At 40.7% G+C, this 21,429-nt stretch overlaps 1 protein-coding gene across 4 annotated transcripts in view; it reads right to left on the reverse strand.

The window, feature by feature from the left end:
• LOC126981370 (serine-enriched protein-like) overlaps nucleotides 1-21,429 on the reverse strand; it is a 199,036-nt gene that overhangs the window by 55,076 nt on the left and 122,531 nt on the right. For all 4 annotated transcript variants that reach the window (XM_050832394.1, XM_050832395.1, XM_050832397.1 and 1 more), the window contains 2 exons: nucleotides 14,323-14,440; nucleotides 12,476-12,633 (listed from right to left, as the gene is read on the reverse strand). In XM_050832394.1, coding sequence (XP_050688351.1) covers nucleotides 12,476-12,633; nucleotides 14,323-14,440 — 276 coding nt within the window. The remainder of the gene's footprint in view (nucleotides 1-12,475; nucleotides 12,634-14,322; nucleotides 14,441-21,429) is intronic.

Below are 21,429 nucleotides of genomic sequence, written 5' to 3' on the forward strand. Positions count from 1 at the left end.
TAGCAGAGTGTTGTCAAAGAATAGGGGATAGTTGTTTGGAAGATTGTGTCGAGTGGATAGGTGGAGAAACTGTGTTTTTGAGGCGTTGAAGGACACCAGTTTCTTCTTGCCCCAATCGGAAATAATAGTAAGGTCTGAGGCTAAGCGTTCTGTTGCCTCCAGTCTTGAGTCGTGGGTGGGTCTTCTATTAAAAGAAGTTGAGTAATGCATAGTGAAGTCATCAGCGTAAGAATGGATAGGACAGTTCGTTTTGGAAAGATCATCAATGAACAACAGAAAGAGAGTGGGTGACAGAACCCTGTGGGACACCACTGTTAATAGGTTTAGGGGAAGAACCATGGAGGTAGGATTAGGAGGAGACGGCGCGAGCTGGGTGAGGTGTCCCAGGAAAGTGAAGCCAGTTTGCCCTCGCTGGCCAACGCCCAGGACTGGCAGGATGGCCGCGCCAACCCTTAGTATCAGTAGCTTTATTAATGTTTTTATCAATTGTTTCGCTGTCTGTTAAGGTACTACAACTTTTTTCTTGCTTTTAGACTATGACATTTTTATTATTATTCCAAGTACTTTTCAAATTAATATTTAATTGTATTAAAACAAGTACTCATGCGCGAAAATAAGTATTTTCAGTGCGATGAGCTACATACTAGAAATACAAATATCCGTACATGCATTAACGACCATTTTTCAAGTAACCTGAATCCTGATTTTATATATCTTGTGGATAATAGATATTCATAGCACAACTAATAATGCCTGATTTATTAGTTAATTGTAAAGTACATAATTATAAGTACACTATTATAAAATCATCCATCCTAAATTTAACAAGAGAAATTGAAAGTAGGTTTGGTTTGTATTTATTGGCCACTGAAATGAATAAGTTTGGTGTACAACTGACGGCTCCTTACCTTAACATTACTTGCTAATTTATTAGTTATCTGTGTAGCATCATACTTAAACCGTACCTGCAAATATGTCAAAGCAACTGCCTTAACTAACAGACGCAGGTGGTTTTCCTGAGGGTCTGTGTCATACATGTGATTAGTTATAGTGGGGAATATGTTTTTTTGGTTGCAATAAGCCAGCACTGAAATAACTAGCTTACTAATAGCCCCCTGCCCTAAATTGTTGCATGCCTCGAACAGTATCTTGTAAATCATTGTGAACGAGCAATTTCTTATATGCAGAAGAAAATTGCCTTACTGATGGATTATTATTCCAACCTCCCATACCTCTTATCAGTCCAAATAGCAACTCAATATGGTCCTGACTAAATTTTATGTCATCAATAACTTAAGGGTGGGTTCTGGAGTAGGAATTAAGGTTTCATATAGATACTGTAGGCTTCTTATGCAGAAGAGAAAACCAAGAAAGCCTGTCTTCCTATTAGGTGATATAACGAGCTGCCCATCAGGGAACGCAAGTGATCTAATATATGTTTCTGCTTATATCAGGAAATCTTTTATTTTATCAGCATTATAATGTTTCATGGGACACTTGTAGCTAGTTGCGTGAAGATTTCTAGAATTCATGATGTCTAACAATGTGTTGAAAACCATAATGAAATCAATTGTGGCTTCACAACCTCCAAATTCAATAGAAGGTCAGAAGTGGAAAGGTGCTTTTGAATCTTCCGGTTAAGGATTGATTCAAAAGCTTTAGATAGACAAGAAAGTAAAGCTATAGGACGGTAGTTTGAGGGATTGGAACGGTCACCTTTCTTAGGCACAGGCTGTATGAAGGCATACTTCCAGCAGGAAGGAAAGGTAGATGTTGACAGGCAGAGGCGAAAGAGTTTGACCAGGCAGGGTGTCAGCAAGGAGGCACTCCATCAGGTCCATAAGCCTTCCGAAGATTGAGGCCAGAGAGGGCATAGAAAACATCATTTTGAAGAATCTTTATAACAGGCATAAAAGAGTCAGAGGGAGGATGAGTAGGGGGAATATGCCCAGAATCGTCCAGGGTGGAGTTCTTACAGAAAGTTTGAGAGGAGAGTTCAGCCTTAGAGATAGATGAGACGGCAGTGTTGCCGTCAGGACTGAGGAGAGGAGAGAAAGATGAAGAAGTGAAGTTGGAGTAGATGTCTTTGGCTAGAGGCCAGAAGTCACGGGAAGAATTAGAGAAAGCAAGGTTTTGGGATTTTCTATAGATGAAAGAGTTTTTGGTTAGTCGGAGAATAAATTTCGCACGATTCCGGGCAGAAATATAAAGTTCATGGTTAGCATTAGCTCGAAGGCTCTGGTACCTTTTGTGAGCTGCCTCTCTATCTTTCACAGCACGAGAACAAGCTTGATTAAACCAAGGCTTTTGAGCATGAGGAGTAGAGAAAGTACGTGGAATGTATGCCTCCATTCCAGAGACAATCACCTCTGTGATGCGCTGAGCACACACATAGGGGTCTCTCTCCTGGAAGCAGTAATCATTCCACGGGAAATCGGAAAAGTACATCCTCAGGTCGTCCCATCGAGCTGAAGCAGAATGCCAGAAGCATCGCCTCTTCGGTGGGTCCAGAGGGTGTACAGGAGCGATAGGACAGGATACAGAAATAAGGTTGTGATCGGAGGAGCCCAACGGAGAGAACAGTTTGACAGAATAAGCAGAAGGGTTTGAAGTAAGGAAGAGGTCTAGAATGTTGGGCCTGTCTCCAAGACGGTCGGGAATACGTGTAGGGTGCTGGACCAACTGCTGTAGATCGTTGAGGATAGCAAAGTTATAGGCTTGTTCACCAGGCTGGTCAGTGAAAGAGGATGAAAGCCAAAGCTGGTGGTGAACATTGAAATCTCCAAGGATGGAGATTTCAGTGAAGGGAGAGTGGGTCAAGATGTGCTCCACTTTAGAGTTCAAGTAGTCAAAGAATTTTACATTGTTAGTAGAGTTAGGTGAAAAATAAACAGCACAGATGTATTTATTAATAGAATGACAATGAAGTCTTAGCCAGATGGTGGAAAATTCTGAAAAATCAAGGTTGTGGGCACGAGAGCAAATGATGTCGTTGCGCACGTGGGCACAACATCCAGCTTTGGATTGAAATTTAGGATAGTGATAGTAGGAGGGAACAGAGTAGAGATTGGTGTCAGTAGCCTCAGAAACCTATGTTTCGGTGAGGAAGAGAAGGTGAGGTTTAGAGGAGGAGAGATGGTGTTCCACTGAATGAAAATTAGAACGAAGACCGCGAATGTTGCAGAAATTGAGAAGAAAGAGGTTCGAGGAGTTATCAAAACGCCTCTCGGGTCGGCAGCCAGAAGGGAAGTCCTCCCTGAGGGAATTTGTGGTCCCCCCCAGGCGGGGACTCCGAGGCAAGGTGAAGGACGACTGAAGGTGCGCCATTTTGAAATTTGAATTTTGGGAAAAGGTGTGTATGTTGTGTGAATGTAGTGTGGTGTGGATAGAGAGAGGATCTGTCTTTAGAGAGCATGCTGAACTATGTACTAATGTATGTGTGTGTGTGTGTGTGTGTGTGTGTGTGTGTGTGTGTGTGTGTGTGTGTGTATATATATATATATATATATATATATATATATATATATATATATATATATATATATATATATATATATATATATAGTTCAGCACTAATGTATGTGTGTGTGTGTGTGTGTGTGTGTGTGTGTGTGTGTGTGTGTGTGTGTCTATCTATATATATATATATATATATATATATATATATATATATATATATATATATATATATATATATATATATATAGTTCACACTAATGTGTGTGTGTGTGTGTGTGTGTGTGTGTATACATATATATATATATATATATATATATATATATATATATATATATATATATATATATATATATATATATATATATATATATATATATATATATATATAAACTGTGCTTCTGTGCTGACACCCTGCCTGGTCAAACTCTTTCGTCTCTGCCTATCAACATCTATCTTTCCTTCCTGCTGGAAGTATGCCTTTGTACAGCTTGTGCCTAAGAAGGGTGACCGTTCCAATCCCTCAAACTACCGCCCTATAGCTTTACTTTCCTGTCTATCTAAAGCTTTTGAATCAATCCTTAACCGGAAGATTCAAAAGCACCTATCCACTTCTAACCTTCTATCTGATCGCCAGTATGGATTCCGCAAGGGGCTTTCTACTGGTGATCTCCTTGCTCTCTTAACTGACTCTTGGTCATTCTCTCTGTTGCGCTAGACATATGGAAAGCCTTCGGTAGAGTCTGGCACCAGTCTTTGCTTTCTAAACTGCCCTCTTTCGGATTCTATCCCTCTCTCTGTTCCTTTATCTCCAGTTTCCTTTCCGGCCGTTCTATCTCTACGGTGGTAGACGGTCACTGCTCTTCCCCTAAACCTATCAACAGTGGCGTTCCACAGGGCTCTGTCCTATCACCCACTCTCTTCCTGTTATTCATCAATGATCTTCTTTCCATAACAAACTGTCCTGTCCACTCATACGCCGACGACTCCACTCTGCATTATTCAACTTCTTTCAATAGAAGACCCTCTCAACAGGAAGTACACGACTCCAGACTGGAGGCTGCAGAACGCTTAACCTCAGACCTTGCTATCATTTCCGATTGGGGCAGGAGGAACCTTGTATCCTTCAGTGCCTCAAAAACTCAATTTCTCCACCTATCAACTCAACACAATCTTCCAAACACCTATCCCCTATTCTTCGACAACACTCAGCTGTCACCGTCTTCAACACTAAACATCCTCAGTCTATCCTGAACTCAAAATCTCAACTGAAAACTTCATATCTCCACTCTCGCTAAATCAGTTTCCTCGAGGTTGGGCGTTCTGTATCGTCTCCGCCAGTTCTTCTCCACCGCGCAGTTGCTATCCATATACAGGGGCCTTGTCCGCCCTTGTAAGGAGTATGCATCTCACGTGTGGGGAGGCTGCACTCACACAGCTCTTCTGGACAGAGTGGAGTCTAAGGCTCTTCGTCGCATCAGCTCTCCTCCTACTGATAGTCTTCTACCTCTTAAATTCCGCCGCAATGTTGCCTCTCTTTCTATCTTCTATCGATATTTCCACGCTGACTGCTCTTCTGAACTTGCTAACTGCATGCCTCCCCCGCTCCTGCGGCCCCGCTGCACACGACTTTTACTCATGCTCATCCCTATACTGTCCAAATCCCTTATGCAAGAGTTAACCAGCATCTTCACTCTTTCACACGTCACGCTGGTAAACTCTGGAACAATCTTCCTTCATCTGTATTTCCTCCTGCCTACGACTTGAACTCTTTCAAAAGGAGGGTATCAGGACACCTCTCCTCCCGAAATTGACCTTTCTTTCGGCCACCTCTTTTGATTCTTATTTGGGAGCAGGGAGTAGCGGGCTTTTTTTATTATTATTTTCTTTTTTTGTGTCCTTGAGCTGTCTCCTTTGTTGTAAAAAAAAAAAAATATATATATATATATATATATATATATATATATATATATATATATATATATATATATATATATATATATATATATATATATATATATATATATATATATATAACGAATGTGCAATTGCGGATCGATTAATAGCGTTTCTATCTACCGCGAAAGTGAGCCGGATCACTTTTCCTTCATGCCAATAGTGCTGGGGTGTGGTGTCAGGTAGTGCCGCAGAAGTGGCCTCTGGGCGGTGACGCTAACTGTAGGGTTGGGCAGGTACCGTTAATATGAGAACCGGTAATACCAGTACTGAAAAATTCAGTACAATAGTAGTACCAGTACCGCTGGTGAAAAAAAATTCTATCACCGACATATCCTCTCCGTACCATTCTAACACTGAGAAAATATCTCGATGATATGAATATTTTTCTTGAAAGCCCCTTCTCTCTCTCTCTCTCTCTCTCTCTCTCTCTCTCTCTCTCTCTCTCTCTCTCTCTCTCTCTCTCTCTCTCTCTCTCTCTCTCTCTCTCTCTGCCGAATTTCAAAAGTGCTAATTTAGCAGAAGTCCGGTAAAGACTGACAACAATACGATTATCAGATTATTCCTACGCAGAGGAAGCATGGCTTTACTTTAAAATTAAATAACTCACTCGGCGTGCCTAGCTACGAATCCGTAGCCGGTAGTTCGAACCGCGGACGGGGCAGTCAGCGTGCTGCTCACCCAGCTATTCATCCTTCCTTTGGAGCAGGTTGATGGGTATGTAGGGAAACCTGGGAAAGGTAAATTGTCCCAATCCGAATGTTACACTGGCACTGTGTCTCGAGGTAAAGGGTTTTTACACACCACAGGCTCAAAGGCCAATTCAACGGAGATGAGCACTGCAGCCACGCTCAGCAATGGTGTATGCCTCCAACAAAAAGGCAAATTTCAACTTAGCCCGTGAACTGCTTCCCGCTGCGACCTGGGACCAACTTAACTTCACCGACAATACAATCGACAAGGCGTGGAGCGTCTTCAAAGATAAGCTCCTGGAGGTTACGAAGGCAACAGTGCCAATGGAATCTAGGCGAGTAAATGGTGCCGTACAGCCATCGTGGATGACCCGAGTAATAAAAATGGGAGTAAACTTGAAAAAAAGGAATTAATAATAATAATAATAATAATAATAATAATAATAATAATAATAATAATAATAATTGTAGGTTTATTGATCAAGAAAGTTATATCATGCAGGTTATGTACATATATAACATGCTGTCTTGATTTACAAAAAAAAGATCATTTAAACGATTATAACATTAAAAATAAAGAAATTATATGGGGAAAAGATTAAAATGTAAAAAATGTAAAAAGAAAATATATATATATATATATATATATATATATATATATATATATATATATATATATATATATATATATATATATATATATATATATATATATATATATATAAAAGATAAGAAATACAAAATGAAGAATAAGATTTGTTCAATGCAGCAACAATATGCGGTACACTGGATTTCTTGCTCGATGTCTGTTCATGCGAGTGCAGGTGATGATGTTGAGGTCACCAAAAGTTTCACATATCGTGATAGCGTAGTGCATAACAATGGTAGGTCAAAACGGGAAGTCACTCGGGTGATTGGCCTTGCCCACGGTGTTGTGAAGTAGCTCAACATGAGTATATGGCGTTTGCGATACCTATGCATGCAAATAAAGACTTGAATCTTCAAGTCGCATGTGCTCCCTGTCTTACTGTATGGCTGTATAACCTGGATACTGAACAATGACTTGGAAAGGCGTGTTGATGCCCTTGGTACCATGTGCTTTTGCAGGATCATGGGGTACCGCTGGAATGATTTCGTGTCGAACCAGGGACATCGCGATGAAACTGAATCAAATCCTGTTACAAGTTTAGTCCGTGAACGCTAACTCCGCTTGTTGGCAGGTGCCACGCCCCCCGGATGTCGATCATGCTCACAGGGTTGTTTTCGTACGAGTCAACCCTGAGTGGAGGAGACCAAGGGGACGCCCACATACCTCATGGCAGGGACAAGTCAATCAGTCATGCCAGGAGGGACGAGACAGATAGGGTGGTGGCGTGGGAGCTTCTTCGGTTTGACCGTCGGGAGTGGAGGCCGTGAGTGAGTGAAGCGACGCCCCCTGGGTCGTATACACCCCATCAGTTATTTAGGCTAAAGAAAGTGCAAAACCCGCCCGAAAATATTACACTATATCATGAAGTCAGGCGACGATTGAAAAAAAAATAGTATGTCAGGCAAAGCGTAGGTATGAAGAAAATATTCCCATCAACTGTAAAACCAATCCAAAGTCCTTCTTCAGTTACATGAACAACAGAAAAGAGATCAGAAGTGCGATTGGACTGTTAACTGACAGCGACGGTTAGTTAGTAACTGAAAACTTGCGCGTTTGAACTTGTTGAACTTATTTTTTTCCTCGGTATTCAACACTTACAGTCCAACCGCCATTATAACCAACATCAACGACGACAATTGTATTACTGATAATCCCATTCATAATTTGTCGAACTTTGCAATAACTATTGATGAGGTTCTTCATGCTCTTCAAATCTGTAAAATAAATAAAAGTCCGAGACAATTCATTGTAATCCCAAACCACCTAAAGAAATGAAGAGCAAAATAATTTCCTCTCACACATTCTATTTGATATTGCGGCAGGCATCGTCCCTTCGAATTTCAAAATGACTAATGTAACACCGATTTTAAGGTATCAGGCAATTACAGACCCAATATTCAATCTTCAATAGTATGTAATGTATATATTATAATGTACATGTGAGTGTGTGACTGTGTGTGTCTAAGCACAAGCTCAGTGCCTTTGCCAGGATGTTATGGAACACGTCAGAGCTGATGGCCGTGGGAACACATGCTTGGCTGACACTAAATCAGCAAATGATAACAAATCATCTCAAGTCATCAACCGGAAGATCAACACTTCCGGGAAAGGAGCAACGCACATAAATACTAGTTCGCCCGAGCTACCAGGGAGAGAAGACAGTGGGCAGCGGGTGGCGGACGGTGACCATCCGTCCGCGCTCTGTGGTGTGGCTGGCTTTTGTTTCGTGCGACTCGCTCATATAAACTTTGTAACTATTGTGTAAAACTGTTAATATAGTTAAAACTCATCACACTTTTAATATACCAGAGAGAGAGTGAATTAAGTGAACTCAAAGTGAACTTAACGGCTACCGCTCGGCCACACATCACTTAACTAAAGGCTATTGTGTTATCTCACCTACTACAATCAACTTGTGAAGCAGGCCACGGTAACACCGGCCCTGTGACGAGTGAAATAACAGTTCGCGCCTTAAACTTAACACTTAATACGAATCCACCTTAAAAGTAACACCTGAAAAACGGTTAACAAGTAGGTTAGCCACTCGAGAGCTTAATTAAAGACAAAATTGTCAGTTGTCTGAACCAATTAATCAATGATTTTCAACATGGCTTCTGTAATAATCAGACAGTCAATCAAAGGGGGCATACGCCGGGAGGCATGTCACCTCGCCCACCCTACAACGCCAAGTCCGGGGGTCCCTCCGGGTGAATCTTCATGCAGGCCACTTTCCCATCCTGAGTATCTCCTGACAGGATCTATCGACTTGCTCAATCTACGAACTCTATGGGCGTCCCGTTGGCCTTCTCCATTCTTACAAAGACAACCCGACGAGCAGGGTCAGCTTCTGAGTAACGTGCCACATGCCCGTATACCCGGAGTTCGCGCTGACGGACTATGCAGGCAATATATGTTGAATGAGGCTCAAGGAATAGTCGCCGGTTTGACAAAAAGCCATTCCAGCGATATCCCATGATTCTGCATACAAACATAATTATTACCAAAGGCATCAATCAACCTCTTCAAGTCCCTGTTTAGTGCCCATGTCTCCCAGCCATAGAATAAGAAGGGGAGCACAAGCGACTTGAAAATCCGGATCTCTGTCCTACACAGGTATCGACAACGCCATATACTCGTGCTGAGCGAGTCCATAACACCGTGGGCCAAGTCAATCCGCCGTAAGACTTTCTGGCGAGACTCACCATTGTTCTGAACTACGCTACCAAGGTATGTGAAATTTTCCAAAATCTCAATGTCCTCGCCACACGCATGTACAGACTGTACTGTTCCATCTAGCAACCTCCAAACACCTGTACCTTCACCATGGTCCTGGAGACCTGAAGTCCCAAAGGTTTCGATTCATCGTGCAGTGCCTCGAGAGCCATCACCAAAATCTCCAGCGACTCCGCCGGAATTAGTGCATCATCGGCAAAAACAAGGTCACTGACCATGATATTTCCAAAGGATGCTCCATAACGACTCTGGTCCACATTTCTGCAATTCCCCTGTAGTATTTTCTTAGCTCGTCTTTCTTCACAGAATTTTTCAATTTTCTTAAGGATCCCTGGTTTGCTTTTTATAATTCTTTCTTTGAATATGCTCCCTCAATGCCCCCTCTAATGGTCCCTACCGCAGCACTCCCAGGGGCTCCTAATCCCCACCTGCCTATTTCGCCTCGTACCTTTCAAGCTGTGCAATGTTCCCCTCTCTGTATTGAGTTACTTCCGATCTATATAGCACAGTCACCCCCTTCCCTTAAGTTTCTACCAACATCATATTTTTTTACCATTCTTTTGCATTCATTTCATGTCATTCCTGACATCCTCCTTGCCCTCCCTTCATTAACTTTCCCCTGCCTATGCCTTTCTTGTTTAACTTTATTCTTATATATGCATATTTACATACTACTTCTAACACGTTACTTCCAAATACTCATTGATTCCTACTTTCACTACAAAACTACATGACCTTTCCTTTCATTAAATTTCAGGTCCCTCCCATATGTGTTGGGATTGTGTTGGTTATAAGCAGGATCTCTTCCATTTCCTCCCTGCTCTCTGCCATCTGTACACCATCATCTGCGTACGTAGGCATCGTAATCTCTTTTCTCCAATTTATATTCTTTTTCCAGACCACCCAATTCTCACTATTAGTTCCTCTAGGCATATGATGAACAATAATGGGGACATTACACAGCCTCCCATATTATTTTACAGCCACCCACTTGTAACATCTCCTAGTATAAATTCTTCCTCATTAGCTCAGTGGACTAAAGCTACGTCCGTCACGGTCCGGCCCACCAGGCTGAGGTTCGATACCCCGCTCAGGTCGGAAATTTTCCGCTGACAAGTTGTTATTGTCCCCCGCTTGAGCAAGATGGATGGGATGTGTGATGTGTGAAGATCAACTATTATGAGCTTGCTCTAAATGGGAGTGTATTTGATTGCGGTAACGAGTCCAGTTCGTGATCAGGTAATGCTGAATTACAGAGAGAGAGAGAGAGAGAGAATAAAACAAAATAATTCACAGTCGGTAATTTTCAGTCAAATGATCTGGAAAAAAAGCTATTAGAAATGTCAACTCTTTATTCTGATGAGAAGCTTCAGTAATGTTTCTGACAGAAGACGAATAATTTTTCATATATGTCAGATTTCATAGCCCCTGGCTATGAATCTGCGGCTCTGGGTTGGAATCCCTGCCTGGCTGCAGTCGTTGTACAGCCTACCAAACTGTTTATCCTTCCTTTCGGGATGGTCGATAAATGGGCAGTACCTGGGGAAACCTGGTGAAGGTAAACTGTGGTAACCCGGACGTCACACTGGTTTTGTGTAGGGTTAAGGGTTCTCTCCCATCACAGGGTCAAAATGTCAACGGGACGGAGAAGAGTACCGCCGCCACGCGCAGCTATTGCTTATGCTTCCAACTTTACTTACTTTAAAACTTCGAAAATTTGCTCAGTACACAAAGGTGACCTTTTTTGCTCTTTCATATGACAAAACGCAAAATATATCAGCATTTATAACTTAGGATGAGAAGAAGTTAAAAGCAAAATATCCACTTTTTGAGATAACGGCTGTCTTAAGTTTTTTTTTTCATATCCACTGTGTTGTGCCACTTGTTTGATAGATATAAAACTTTCACAAGCAATTGCATGTGTCTTCTGCACACTAGAGAATTGCAATTGGCATCCGGTCCCCCCTCCAAAAATATATAATTCTCTCGAGGGCGACGGTATCAGGAGGTGCCACCTCCCACATTGTCGCCAGCTTTCATGCAATTCTTGCCAAACTGAAAAAAAGATCTATAATGTTCCATATTGGAATTCCTTCTCAGATATCTTCGTCCTCCTCTATTTAGTCTTCCTGTTTTTTTTCCATGCCGGCGTCTGTCTTACACATCAGTAACAGAAGATCATTCAAGGTGGAGTCATGAGCAAGGCTACGCCGCACTGACTTACAGATGCCAAGCGTCAAAATATGAAATAGAAAATCATATTTATACAAACCTAACGAATATATCACCATGCACAGCATACCCAAGCAAGATGGCGCCACTATCAATACTAGCCCGAGTCATAGCGGGCTGGAGCCAACCACACGCCTTCCGGCACCATAAGCGAAACGAAAAAAACAAAAACATGAACAATAACACGAGCAAGGCGATGACGCAATGTAGCGTGGGATTTAAGCTTTGTGTTAATAAATTGCTGTAGAACTTTACTACGTGAAACGCCAAACACTTACCAATACCATGAGAGAAAAAATTTTTTTTGACAGTTTCAAAAATATTCGTATAAAATCCCCCCTTCCGCCCACCTTAAGTGAAATAAGTCTCAGATATGAGATTTGAAGCGGACATTACTATAAAGCAACTAAACCCTGGCATCTGGAAAGTGCTACACTTTTTATTCTTCAGTAACATTGAAAATATTTTCCGATCAGATTATTAATTAATTGGTGCATTTTTGGACAGCTTTGATACAGAAAAAAACATTTTTTTCTTAACCTCACCGGTTTTACGCGTTACCAAGGTGTCTTTTTTTATTAGCAAAGAAAAAGAAAATAAGCAAGATGTTTTAGGATATTATATAGGCCTAATCTTGAAAATTTCTCCATCAATAAGTACCTCTGAAGAATATAAATGAATGATATTTTGTATTCCTAAAGACTATTTTGAATAGACAAAGATATCTAAAAATACAAAACAGAGATGAGCTACTTACCTTTTGAACCATGGACTTGGTACACTTGTATTGTATGTAACGCTCCGCTGATGCCAGTAATGCGCAAACAGTGTCCACATTAATGCAGCACTGCACGAACCCTGAGCAGCCTTTCCTCAGCTCATCTAGCCCGTAGTAGTCAGCTGCATTCATCAACCCTAAAGTTTAAGGTGAATGAGTACTACTGAGTTAAAGCTTCAGGAACTGAGAAGAAGGAAGGAAGGATTTAAAATCTGAAAGTCTAAGAGTTCCCATTAGGAATTTAGAGACTTTCAGATTAGCAGATTACCAGAACGTGCCCACCACTGCATCGTAACTGGTTGAATGACTTACGTTACAAAAGGTTAAAGGAAATAAGATAGTATAAGGAACATTAGAAATGAGATTTTGATGAATCTTCAATAACAAATGACAGGAGAGTTGAAGAATAGAAACAGATAAACCTTATTATCTACATATTTATTTCAGAACCGTTGTCAGTTTTTACGTGCATAATATAAGATTTCGAATCAATAATTAACATTTTTGGATGCTGCTGACCCATAATGCGTAGTGCCATAGCCCTTAACATTTAATCCGCTCTAAAGGACTTTCTTCATGAACATTAATCTCAGTGGTGGGCACATTTCCGCTAGCCCGCTAACCGCTAATTAGTGAAGCTAACTTTTTCGTTAGCTGATTCGCGTTTTCGCTAACTTTCGAAACAGTTAGCGGACCAATTAGCTTCCGCTAAGTTAAGTTCCGCCAACTTAAGTCCATTAAAAAATTCATACAGGTTTGATCTTGTCCGTTGTGGGCAGACACAGCACCAGTTGAGCCACATGGCACAATAACTCCAGGGCTTTCACTTTTGGGTAAATCACGCCTTAAAGTAGGGTAATTGGACAATTATTAGGATTACTTTTTGGTATTTTAGGGTAATGCATCTTCCATTTCCAACGCTTTGAACTCGGGATTTAATAACAAGAATTTGATATTTTCCACCTGACAAGAAGTAAACTTAAAATAGTAAAAATAAAATTGTCAGTTATGGAAAACAAGTAAAATAATGTGTAAATTTGAGGGAAATCTTGGATAAAATATACGGACTTCGGATAAACTGGAGGCTTCTTTCTCTTCTTGTTGTTGCTTGATGGGCTCTTTGTTCAATTCAGCTGCGACGTTGTCACCGTGTAGTCGCGTTCATTATTGTCACCTTGTTTATCGTTATCGACGTCATGGAGGGTGACCCGAGTGAGGACGTTTTTGTTCCGCCTCAAGCTGACGGCCAGGAGTCCCAGAAGTTCCAGAACCCGTGGCCTCACCTGGAGAAGTACTTTGTCCTTAAATCAAGAAATATGACGAACGCCAATGTCTTGCACTTCCGGTGCGTCATGTGCTACCCCAAGGAGACCATCATTAACGGACAGACGGGGTTTTAGAGCCAAAATACTAAACCGAAGCTAAATCCATATAACAAAAAGTTAGCGGTTAGCGTTAGCTTCCACTAATTTCGTTATGAGTTTAGTGGTTGTAAGCGAAGCTAACTTTTTAGTTAGTGAATTACCAGTTAGCGAAGCTAACTTTTCGGTTAGCGGTGCCCACCACTGACTATACTATTCTATACTATAATGTACCATGTACCTAACTAATGTTTTTCACAACCTAGTGTGTTATAATTTATTGCAGAAAAGTTGTGGGAATAGATTATAATAATTATTTTTACAGCAAAAAGAGTTTGTGTTTTTTTATGTAATGGAAATAAGAGCTTCGCTGCATTCATAACGTCAAGGAAGGAGAATACCAACGATCCTACGAAAGAAAACTTAACGAAACACCTACTGAGATAGGTTGAGATTGTGCCTTACCAAGGAGGGTCCGAGGCTGCAGAGTAACACACCCGGTGTGGATGTATTCGATCAACTGTCTGAAGACATCCGGCTCAAATTCTTCGACAATAAGCGTCTGATGTACATTCCCTTGAGGCTGCCAGAAAAGGAAGAGGAAAAAGTGGTAACGCGGAACTGGAGTCATGAAGAGCGGACAGAGACCAGCAATGAACGGAATTTTGTGGTTGTGTTGATAAACTATGATAATAATTATTGAAATGTGCATGTTATTGAAAGCATATCCAAAGAAAATAAAGCTGCAAGTAATTCCAGAATACACAGTAAAACTACCAACTTGTTTTCAGACACAAATTATGACATTTTAGACTTTCTGGTTTCATATGATTTATGGTGAATACAAAAACATAGAAAATGCATTTCATCAAAAGGATTAAAATTCTAAATATAGTTTTGGTCAGTGATTCCTTCTTATCTGTACTACCCGCCTGGCTGGAGTGTGATGCTTATGTGACCTTATATAAGGATTTTGAGGACTGCTGTTACTCCCACCAACCAACACCAAAGCCATCACCGCCTCTATTACTACTACTGCTTTTACCACTACCCCCATGATAACAGCAACAACAACAACAACAGATACGACAATTATAATAATGATGATTGATATATTAATAATAATAGTAATAGTAATAATGATAATAATAATAATAATAATAATAATAATAATAATAATAATAATAATAATAATAACAATAAAAATAATTCTAATAATAATAATAATAATAATAATAATAATAATAATAATAATAATAATAATAATAATAATAATAATAATAATAATAATAATAATAATAATAATACAAGGGCAACAAAAAGAGTACAAAAAAAAGGCCCGCTACTCGCCGCTCCCACAAAAGTAAAAAGTAAAGAGTAGCCAAAAGAGAGGTCAATTTCGGGTGGAGAGGTGTCTTGATACACTCTTCTTGAAAGAGGTCAAGTCATAGGCAGGAGGAAATACAGACGAAGGAAGGCTGTTCCAGAGTTTACCAGTGAAGGGGATGAAAGAATGGAGATGCTGGTTAACTCTTGCATAATGGGTTTGGACAGTAAAGGGATGATCATGAGTAGAGAGTCGTGTGCAGCGGGGCCGCGGGAAGGGGAAAGGCATGCAGTTAGAAAGTTCAGAAGAGCAGTCAGTATGAAAATATCGATAGAAGATAGAAAGAGAAGCAACATAGCGGCGGAATTTAAGAGGTAAAAGGCTGTCAGTAAGAGGAGGAGAGCTGATGAGACGAAGAGCCTTAAAGCCTCGTTAACACTGTGCCGACTTTGGGCCGCGACAACCCACGACTCTAGGGTACACGAGGTCTTGGGTGTTGATGTGAAAGGGTCAGGCAGGTCTTGAGACTGTTGCCGAATGCTGCGCCGACGTCGGCGCAGCATTCGGCAACAGCACAATAATAACTTCTGGGCATGGCTACGTTTCGCTGGCTCAAACTTGGGAGCCGCACAGTACGCATGCACGTACTCCTTTTGCCTCAATCTCTCTTGTGTTGAATGACACAACTAGGGTTGCCACCCTGAGGTCATAAAAATGTGGAATGCAACATCTCACTCTCCAATACGGAATGGATCCATATTTAAAGGAACGGGTAGCAACCCTAAACTTTCTCGAGCATGCAATGAGTGACAGCCGCAGCACGCTGCTGGTGGAGGCGAGAGGGAGGGAGGAGGGACGTTACGTCGCGTATTTTACACGTATTTTAGGACGAACCTTTGACAAATTTTACGGGCTGGTTTTGTGATTAACCGAAAAGTGCGCTCACTACAATTTTAAGATACTGAATTTTATATGCTTGACCATCCAGATAACAAAATACCGTACGGAACAAATGCGTCTGGACCAACCGTCACTTCTGGCTGAGGTCTGAGGGAGGTCGGGGGCAGTCGTCAAGACTGTCGTCAACAGTCTTGGCTTGTCTTGAGTCAGTCGTGACGGTTGTCGAGGCCATTTTTCAAATTTTTACCGTTTCCTGTCGGCACAGTCGTCTGTGCCGACTACTTAAGAATGATGAGGGACTGTCGTGACGACAGACTTCACCTAATGAAGGACGTTCGTGACGACTTTCGGCTCAGAAATATTGGCTAACACTGCCGCCATCAAGAAATTTTTATTTTTATTTGGAATCACAAGCACAATAACAACTGCTGGGCATGGTTACGTTTCGCTGGCACAAACTTGGGAGCCGCACAGTAGGCACGCACTCTTTTTGCCTCGATCTCTCTTATGTTGAATGACACAACTAGGGTTGCCACCCTGAGGTCAGAAAAATGTGGAATGCAACATTTCACTCTCCAATACGGAATGGATCCATATTTAAAGGAACGGGTGGCAACCCTAAACTTCCTCGAGTATGCAATGAGTGATTAACCGAAAAATGCGCTCACTACAATTTTAAGATACTGAATTTTATCTGTTTGACCATTCAGATAACAAAATGCCGTACGGAACAAATGCCGTTCCGTATTGGTTCAAAACGGAACGATACATTTCATTTTCGAATACAGAGCGATTCCGTATTTTAAGGAACGGCAAGACAGTCGCCAAGACAGTCGCGAAGACCGTCAGGAAGACCGTCGGCCAACTCCTTGGCAACTGTCGGCCAGCTAGTCGGCCAACCAGTTGGCAGACAATCTGGAAGACTGTCGCCAAGACCGTCTGCGACTGTCGGCCAATCGGTCGGCAGATTCGTGGTTGTCGTAGACATGGCGCCATTTCAAAAGTTGACCGTTGAGACTCGTCTTGAGACTATTTCCCAGCATGTCGCAGACATTCTGCCAACTAGCTGGCCGAATGTCCCAGACAGTTGGCAATCATGGTAGCCGACACCAAGACGCCGGTTTGTCAAATGCAGAAGTCGCTGGGTTGTCGTGGCCCAGAGTCGGCATAGTGTGAACTCGGTTCAGAAGAGCTGTGTGAGTGGAGCCCCCCACACGTGAGATGCATACTCCATACGAGGGCGGACAAGGCCCCTATATATGGAAAGCATCTGTGCGGGGGAGAAGAACTGGCGGAGACGATACAGAACGCCCAACCTCGAGGATGTAAGAGAGGAGATGTGAAGTTTCCAGTTGAGATTTTGAGCTAAGGATAGACTGAGGATATTTAGTGTTGGTGTAAGGTGACAGCTGGGTGTTGTTGAAAAATAGGGGATAGGTGTTTGGAAGATTGTGTCGAGTTGCTAGGTGGAGAAACTGGGTTTTTGAGGCATTGAAGGACACAAGGTTCCTTTTACCCCAATCAGAAATAATAGCAAGGTCTGAGGTTAAGCGTTCTGCAGCCTCCAGTCTTGAGTCTTGTAATTCCTGTTGAGAGGGTCTTCTGTTGAAAGAAGTTAATAATAATAATAATAATAATAATAATAATAATAATAATAATAATAATAATAATAATAATGATAATAATAATAATAATAATAATAATAATAATAATAATAATAATAATAATAATAATAATAATAATAATAATAATACGTAATAACAACAACAATACCCCAACTACTGTTTATGCTGCTGATACCTCTGGTGTTATTACTCCTACTACTGCTATTATTATTGCTACTACTACATATAGTACTATTACTACTACTACTACTACTACTACTACACTAATAATAATAATAATAATAATAATAATAATAATAATAATAATAATAATAATAATAATAATATACTGCTACTACTACTACTACTACTACTACTACTACTAATAATAATAATAATAATAATAATAATAATAATAATAATAATAATAATAATAATAATAATAAAAATACTAATACTAATACTACTACTACTACTACTAATAATAATAATAATAATAATAATAATAATAATAATAATAATAATAATAATAATAATAATAATAATAATAATAATAATAATAATAATAATAATAATAATAATAATAATAATAATAATAATAATAATAATAATAATAATAATAATAATAATAATAATAATAATAATAATAATAATATACTACTACTACTACTACTACTACTACTACTACTACTACTAATAATAATAATAATAATAATAATAATAATAATAATAATAATAATAATAATAATAATAATAATACAACTACTGCCACTACTACTGATACTACTACTACTATTACTACTACTACTACTACTGCTGCTGCTGCTGCTGCTACTACTACTACTACTACTACTACTACTACTACTACTACTACTACTGATACTCTTATTATTAATACTACTACTATTATAACTACTGCCACTACTACCTGCATGGTCAAACTCTTTCGTTTCTGCCTTTCAAGATCATCTTTCCTTCTTGCTGGAAGTACGGCTAAAAGAGGTGACCGCTCCAATCCTTCAAACTACGGTCTTACTGCCTTACTTTCTTGTCTCCCTAAATCTTTTGAAACAATCCTCAAGAGGAAAGTTCTGACCTTCTTTCTGATTGCCAGTATCGGATTCGCAAGGGGCGTTCTATTGGTGAACTTCTTGCCTTCCCAACTGACTCTTGGTTTTCCTCTCTTAGCCATTTCGGTGAACTTTTTGCTATTGCCTTAGACATCTTGGAAGCTATTGACAGAGTCTGGCATTAATGTTTGTTTTTCAAACTACCCTCCTACGGATTCTAATCCTCCTCTGCTTTTGTCTCCATTTTCCTTTCTGGACGATCTATCTCTGCTGACGTACGAGTAGACGGTCACTCTTCTTCACCTAAACCTCTCAGCAGTGGTGTCCTGCATGACTTCGTTTTATCTCCCACTTTCTTTCTGTTCTTCACTGATGATCTTCTTTAAAAAACAAACTGTCCTATATAATCTTACGCCGACGACTCTACTCTGCATTACTTCGAATCTTTTGATAGAAGATCCTCCCAACAAGAACTACAAGATTCCAGGCTGGTGGCTGCAGAACCCTTAACCTCAGACTTTTCTATAATTTCCGATGGGGGCAAGAAGAACTTGGTGTCCTTCAACGCCTTAAAAACTAAATTTCTTCACCTGTCAACTCGACACAATCTTCCAAACACCTCACATCTCTTCCCTTAATAAATCAGTTTCCTCGAAGTTGGACGTTCTGTAACGTCTTCGCCAGTCCTTGTCCTCTTCACAGATGCTATCCATATACAGGGGACAGAGTAGAGGCTAAGGCTCTTTGCCTCAGCAACCCCCCTCTTCTTACTAATAGTCTTCTAGCGCTTAAATTCGCCGCCATGTTGCCACTCTTTCTATCTTCTATCGATGTTTTCATGCTGACTGCTCTTTTGAATTTGCTAACTGCATACCTGAACCCCTCCCGCGGCCCCGCTGCACTCGACTTTCTACGCAAGAGTTAACCAGCATCTTCATTCTTTCATCCCTTACACTGATAAATTCTGGAACAATTTTCTTTCGTCTGTATTTCCTCCTGCTTACGACTTGAACTCTTTCAAGAGATGAGTATCGAGACAACTCTTTTCTCGAAATTAACTTCCCTTTTTTTGCCACTCTTCTAAACTCTTTTTTTTTATAGGCGCAGTGATTAATGGGTCTTTTTGTCATTATAATTATTATTTATTTTTGCTCTTGATGGGCTTCCTTTACTGTAAAAAAAATAATAATACTGCTGTTGCTGCTGCTGCTGCTGCTGCTCCCCCTCCTCCTCCTCCTTCCTCTCTTCCTTTTACTATTACTACTACTACTACTACTACTACTACTACTACTACTACTACTACTACAACTTTTTTTTACAACAAAGGAGACAGTTCAAGGGCAACAAAAAGATTGAAGAAAAAAAGCCCGCTACTTGCTGCTCCCACAACAGACAAAATTAAAGATTGGCCAGAAGAGAGGTCAATTTCGGGTGTAGAGGTGTCTTGATACAGACTTGAAAGAGGTCAAGTCATAGGCAGGAGGAAATTCAGACGAAGGAAGGCTGTTCCAAAGTTTACCAGTGTAAGGGATGAAAGAGTGAAGATGCTGGTTAACTATTGCATAAGAGGTTTGGACAGTATAGGGATCAGCTAGAGTAGAAAATCGAGTGCAGCGGGGCCGCGGGAGGGCGGGGAGGCATGCAGTTAGCAAGTTCAGCAGAGCAGTCAGCATGAAAATATCGATAGAAGATAGAAAGAGAGGCCACATGGCGGCGGAATTTAAGAGGTAGAAGACTGTCAGTATGAGGAGGGGAGTTGATGAGACGAAGAGCCTTTGACTCTACTCTGTCCAAGAAAGCTGTGTGAGTGAAGCCTCCCCACACAAGTGATGCATACTCCATACGAGGGCGGACAAGGTCACTGTATATGGACAGCATCTGTGCGGGGGAGAAGAACTGACGGAGGCGATACATAACGCCCAACCTCGAGGAAACTGATTTAGTGAGAAAGGATATATATATATATATATATATATATATATATATATATATATATATATATATATATATATATATATATATATATATATATATATATATATATATTTTTTTTTTTTTTACAGCAAAGGAGACAGCAGGACAAGAAAAAAAGAAAACAATAAAAAAAGGCCGCTACTCGCTGCTCCTGTAAAGAATCCGAAGAGGTGGCCGAAAGAGCAGTCAATTACGTGAGAAGAGGTATCCTGATACCCTCCTCTCGAATGAGTTTAAGTCGTAGGCAGGAGGAAATACAGTTGAAGGAAGATCGTTCCAGAGATTACCAGCGTGAGGGATGAAAGAGTGAAGATGCTGGTTAACTCATGCGTAAGGGATTTGACAGTAAAGGGATGAGCTTGAGTAAAAAGTTGTGTGCGGCGGAGCCCCATGAGGGGTGGAGGCATGCAGTTAGCAAGTTTAGAAGAGCAGTCAGCGTGAAAATATCGATAGAAGATAGAAGGAGAGGCAACATGGCGGCGGAATTTGAGAGGTAGAAGACTATCAGTAAGGGGAGAAGAGCTGATGAGACGAAGAGCCTTAGACTCCACTCTGTCCAGAAGAGCTGTGTGAGTGGAGCCCCCCCACACGTGAGATGCTTACTCCATACGAGGGCGGACAAGGCCCCTGTATATGGATAGCAACTGTGCGGGGGAGAAGAACTGGCGGAGACGATACAGAACGCCCAACCTCGAAG

This window comes from Eriocheir sinensis, chromosome 47, assembly GCF_024679095.1.
Source record: "Eriocheir sinensis breed Jianghai 21 chromosome 47, ASM2467909v1, whole genome shotgun sequence".
NCBI classification, from domain to species: domain Eukaryota; kingdom Metazoa; phylum Arthropoda; class Malacostraca; order Decapoda; family Varunidae; genus Eriocheir; species Eriocheir sinensis.